General features: G+C 60.8%; 1 protein-coding gene across 2 annotated transcripts in view; it reads right to left on the bottom strand.

The window, feature by feature from the left end:
* The window catches only part of LOC135261983 (E3 ubiquitin-protein ligase RNF19A-like), a 37,325-nt gene that overhangs the window by 11,954 nt on the left and 20,371 nt on the right, over positions 1 to 5,000 (bottom strand). For both annotated transcript variants that reach the window (XM_064348710.1, XM_064348709.1), the window contains one exon: positions 1,751 to 2,622. In XM_064348710.1, coding sequence (XP_064204780.1) covers positions 1,751 to 2,382 — 632 coding nt within the window. In that variant the 5' untranslated portion in view covers positions 2,383 to 2,622. The remainder of the gene's footprint in view (positions 1 to 1,750; positions 2,623 to 5,000) is intronic.

The raw sequence follows: 5,000 nt of genomic DNA, 5'->3' as shown, positions 1-5,000 counted from the left end.
GACAGACAGACCGACAGTCTCAATGCAGGTGGGCCTTAAACTGAACCACAGGCTTCCTGTGGGCGCCCAGTACACCCCGAGTCACGCAGAGAGGGGAGGCGTCAGACAGTAGACCGAGTCGGTTTCCCCGTCCCCGCAGGCCGCAGGCCGAAGGCTCCGCGCGGCATTGGCCGCCGCCGTTTTCCCCCAGTCACATGGTCTTCGGTGTCCGCGAGCCGATTGGCTGACGAGGCACACTTCCACCGCAGAGACCGACATCACTCCACGCCCCAGATAAAGCAAACGCGCAGGCAGCAGGTCTGCAGACGGACAGGTCTCATCTAAATTCACATTACGATCGCTCCTTTGTTTATTCTGTGGAACTGGCAATCTGGCTGCTCAAAGGCAATGTCGCATCCAAAGTTCAATTTACATAAACTCGGTTCCCCTCCCAAACGATGTGCTTTGGTCCAACCTGTGTGTGCGTGTGCGTGTGTGTGTGTGCGCGCACTCAAGCGGTGTGTGTGTGCTCTAGTGCTGTGTGTGTGGTAGTGTGTATGCGCAGTGCGTGTGGTGTGCTCAGTGCGTGTGTGTGTGTGTAGTACTGTAGTGCTGTACAGTGTGTGTGTGTGTGGATGTGTGTATGTGGTCATGCGTGTGCGCACTAGCGGTGTTATGTGCGTGTTGCTTGTGTGTGTGTGTGTGGTTATGTGTATGTGGGTGTGGTGTTAGTATGTGTATGGCGGCATCGGGTGCACGGCGTGTGTGTGTGTGTGTGTGTGTGTGCGCGCTCTAGTGCTGTGTGTGTGTGTATGTACGTGTATGTGTGTGCATGCGTGTGCGTGCACGGCGTGTGTGTGTGTGGTCGTGCATGCGTGTCTGTGTTTAAATATACCTTTCTTTTGTTCCCAGACCGTTAACTGGATACATGTGCTTGCAGTACCTGGAGCGACAGTGTGTAAAGCTGGTGTGCATTGCAGCTTATGCCCTCATTAGCTAGGCTTGACTGGGTCGTCTGAGGTCACCACTGCAGCATCTGCTGCCTGGCCTCTGTGGAAGACCCGATTGGCTGGCAGGGGGGGCTGGTGCTTAGCAGAACGATACCACGAAACACATTTCCTCAAACACCTGACTTCTTCTCATTTACACTCCTTAAAACACACGACGAGCACGCCCTTCCTTCCAGCTTCGAAGGGCGCACACACCCTGCATACCTCAGGAGCAGTTTGCCTTTAATGAAGCTCCAGACTGAGCTTCATTAAAACTAGCTTCGGCAGGGCAGATAAACGCGGTGAATAAATCACCTCACTGTCGCCGTTCCACAATCACAAAAGCACCACAATCTCGCTATAGGTGTTAAGCACAGGTCCACGCTGAACGATCAGTGTTAAGCACACGTCCACGCTGAACGATCAGCCTAAAGAAGCTGAAATCTCACCCTAGGGGAGCAGCTCGGAGGCAGTGTTAAGCATTGATACTGCAATAAAGCATGAGGTCATTTTCTATTTTTATTTTTATTTTATTTTAACTCTCAATGACTTTTTCTCAACCACTTTGGTAATCCAGAGATGTTCACCTCTAATTCTGGGACTTCCTGTCTGTACGCTATGCATCCCGAAACTCGCACGCTGACTGTGTGTGTGTGTGTGTGTGTGTGGTCGTGTTGCCACGGCGACGGCACAGACCCAGGCCGCGACGGGGGCGGGCCGGCGGGCGGCGCGGTTTAAGAACCCCACAGGAAGGGAACCCTCGGGAGGGGGCGGGGCCTCACCCGCAGTCGGGGGCGGGGCACCAGCGGCAGTCCGGGTCGGCGGCGAGCCAGCGGCGGAGCATGAACTCCTCGTACTTGTCGGCGAGGGCGCGGTCGGCCAGGATGAGGCGGACGTCGTGCGGGTGGAAGCGCTCGGCGCACTCGGGGCAGCTGATGTTGACGCGGCTCTCCGAGACCTCGATGCGCAGGTACTGCCGCAGGCAGTCGGCGCAGGAGCGGTGCGGGCACGTCATGATGTCGGGGAAGCGCTCCCGCGGGTGGCGCAGCAGGCACAGCGGGCACTCCAGCAGCTCCGCCCGCGAGGAGCACGCCGCCCCGCCCGCCCCCCCGCCGCCGGAGGAGGAGGAGGCGGAGGAGGAGGAGGAGGGGGCGGCCGAGCCCGGGGAGGCCGAGGCCGCGCCCGCTCCCGGCCCCGCCCCCATCCCGGGGAGGGCGGAGCCCCGGTCGGCGCCGGGCTCCGAGCGGACGCTCTCGCCGCAGGCCGCGGGCTCCACGGCCGCCACGGGGGGCGGCGGCGGGTCGCGGGCCCGGCGCCAGGGCTCCCGCCGGCGGAAGAGCGAGTGGAGCGAGAGGCGGCGCCTTTTGGGCGCCTTCTTGGGCGGGTCCCGCTCCGACCCCGTGGCCTGGCTCATCGCTCCCGCGGCGGGCCGGGGCGCATCGGCGGGGAGGGCCGGGGGAAGGAGGGGGGCGTGGACGTGGGCGGGGGAGGGGGAGGGGGAAGGGGGCTGGGGGTGGGGGGACAGGGTTTCCGCAGGCTGGCGGCAGGGGGTTAAGGCATGGCGCTCTCCTCCCGAGGGCTGGGCCGGGTCAAATTCGGGGTGGGCGGGGCCTTGGAGGAGCGGTCCGAGTGCGGGAAACGAAGGCAGGATGACCTAGAGAGAGAGAGAGAGAGAGAGAGAGAGAGGGAGGGAGGGAGGGAGAGAGAGGGAGAGGAGAGGTTATTAAAGGGCGTTTCCAGAGAGAGCAGTACAGCAGCACACTTTCCCTGGGTCTGCACACAGAGAGAGAGACGGGGGGAGCTGGGGGAGCTCACAGTCCTGCAGGAGAGATCGCATCACTCCTTGTGAGGAACCTCCAGAGCAGGAACTCAGACAGGGGCCATCTGCACGAGAGCGCGGCCGTTCCCACGGACACCGCCGGCTCGCCGAGAAGCCCAACGCGGCGCAGGCAGGACGCCCCGCGTCCCCGGCGGGTACGCGCCGTCTCCCGGCAACAGGACGGCAAACGGGGCCTTGCCCGCGCCGCGCGGGACCGTCGAGCGTTGCCGGACCTCTCGGCGGCGCCCGGGGAACACCGAACCCGGAGGGCTAGGCCGAATACGCGGACGCACCGCTTGATCAGGACGCCGCGAAATACGGTACAGAGCTCGCCAAGGCTTCACCAATCGGATCCCAATCCAGCGTCCAGCCTAGCCCCACGCCCCTCCATGCTACCCCACTGCCGCGATCCAACAGGCGCGAGCGTGGACCCACGCAAGCCCGAGGCACCGCGGTCACAAAAGCGTCCAATAGGAACGCGGGAGCCGGTTGCGGCGCGTTGTGCAAACGGGACGTTATCACACTCCAGGCTTAAACGGGTTAAGAGCCGCCCCTCTGACCCTTTAGCAATCAAACGATGCGCTTTTTCAACACGAGATTTCACAAGCAGGGAAAGGTCATCCGAGCTTGTGGCACAGGGGGAGGCGGGGAGAGGGGACAGGGCAGGGGGAGAGAAACTGGAGGGGGAGGGTGGAGATGGACTGGGGCCTTACCAGCAGTCCAGGGAGTGGTACTTTTGGGACCAAGGGTCAGTTTGGTTGTTTTTTTTTTTTTTTTTGTACACAGAATGGGAGCTGGGTTCTGATAACAGCGACAGAACACCATTACTCCTAGCCAGTGTAAGCCAAACAGACCCCGGTCACACACAAAAAATGGCACATTAAAAATTAGCACTTTTATAAGGCATTAACACCCTAAGCACGGAATCACGGGTAAAACTAGCAGCATTCCAGTCGGTGGGAAACATTTACGAGACTTGTTACGAAGGCTTGGCGTTCTCACGAAAAGGAACAACCAGACACCGGGATTTGCAGCAGCCACTCACCCACCACAGAGGAACGCAAAGATACATTTCACGCTGAGATCGACGCGACGGTGTCGGTTCCCAGAGCACACGCTGGGAATGAGGAGGGATCCCCAAACACGGCCCGACTGCAAATGGCCACGACGGACCCCATCAGCAGTGCTTCTGTCCTGAAGAGACAGGCCCAGGTCCTGTCCGCAATACACACCCACACACACACACACACACACACACAGATACACTGATACACACACACACACACACACACACACACACACACACACAGACACACAGACATACAGACACACACACACACACACACACACACAGATACAGACACACAGATACACACACACACAAACTTGGACAAACTCCAAAACAGATCAGATCTGGGTTTTGGGTTTCACCCTTTCTAAAGAACCGATGAAGGAAGAGGTAGTCATGGCAACCGCTCGTCTGACCACAGGGCAGGAGGAAACGGAACACTGCGGGGGGGGGGCGGAGTCTCCTAACATGCGTACGTTGTGACATAAACGGACCCACGCCCGGTGTCCTTTTAAGGGCCACGCGGTGCCAGAGCGCACGCAGCCCAACTCCTCTGGGAGGACCAAGACGAGAGACAGAAGGCCCTGCCTCCTCCGTCCCTCGAGACTCCGCCATTTCCCCCCGACGGAAGCGGACGGCGGGTTTTGCGCGTCGCGCTGTCCGCGGCAGGAAGGAGCGGACGGCAGGCGGCGCCACGCGCACCCGCTTCCAGGCGGCCTTCCGCCGCTCGCCAGGTCCGCTCGAAAACTTCACGCCGCGTCGCCGTGCTCGGAGAGCTCCCTCAAACTCTACGGGGGAGCCCCAGCCCCCACCAGGCTGATTCCTCCAAGAGAGCTCCAACGAGAGCGAGCGCTCGCAGCTGGGGCCTGGGGAGGGGGGTGGGGGGCTGGGAACACTGGCCTGGCCACCCCGCCCCTCCACAGCCGCTCTTATCTGGAGCGACAGCAATCCAGGAAAAATTCCACTGGCGGGAAGCGGCACAAAGGCCCAGATTAACGTAATCAGGGGCACGCCGCAATCACGGCCTGCATTAGGAGATTGTTCCTCCCTTTGCCTAAAAAAAACATGCGAGCGGCTTCACAGAGGGCCGGGGAGAAGGGGGCTCGTCAGAGCCAAGATGGCCGCCTGCCAGGAGACTTGCGCC

This window comes from Anguilla rostrata, chromosome 8 (assembly GCF_018555375.3).
Source record: "Anguilla rostrata isolate EN2019 chromosome 8, ASM1855537v3, whole genome shotgun sequence".
In the NCBI taxonomy this organism is placed as follows: domain Eukaryota; kingdom Metazoa; phylum Chordata; class Actinopteri; order Anguilliformes; family Anguillidae; genus Anguilla; species Anguilla rostrata.
Note: the sequence above shows the minus strand (reverse complement) of the source record. Positions and strands in the feature narration are given on the sequence as shown.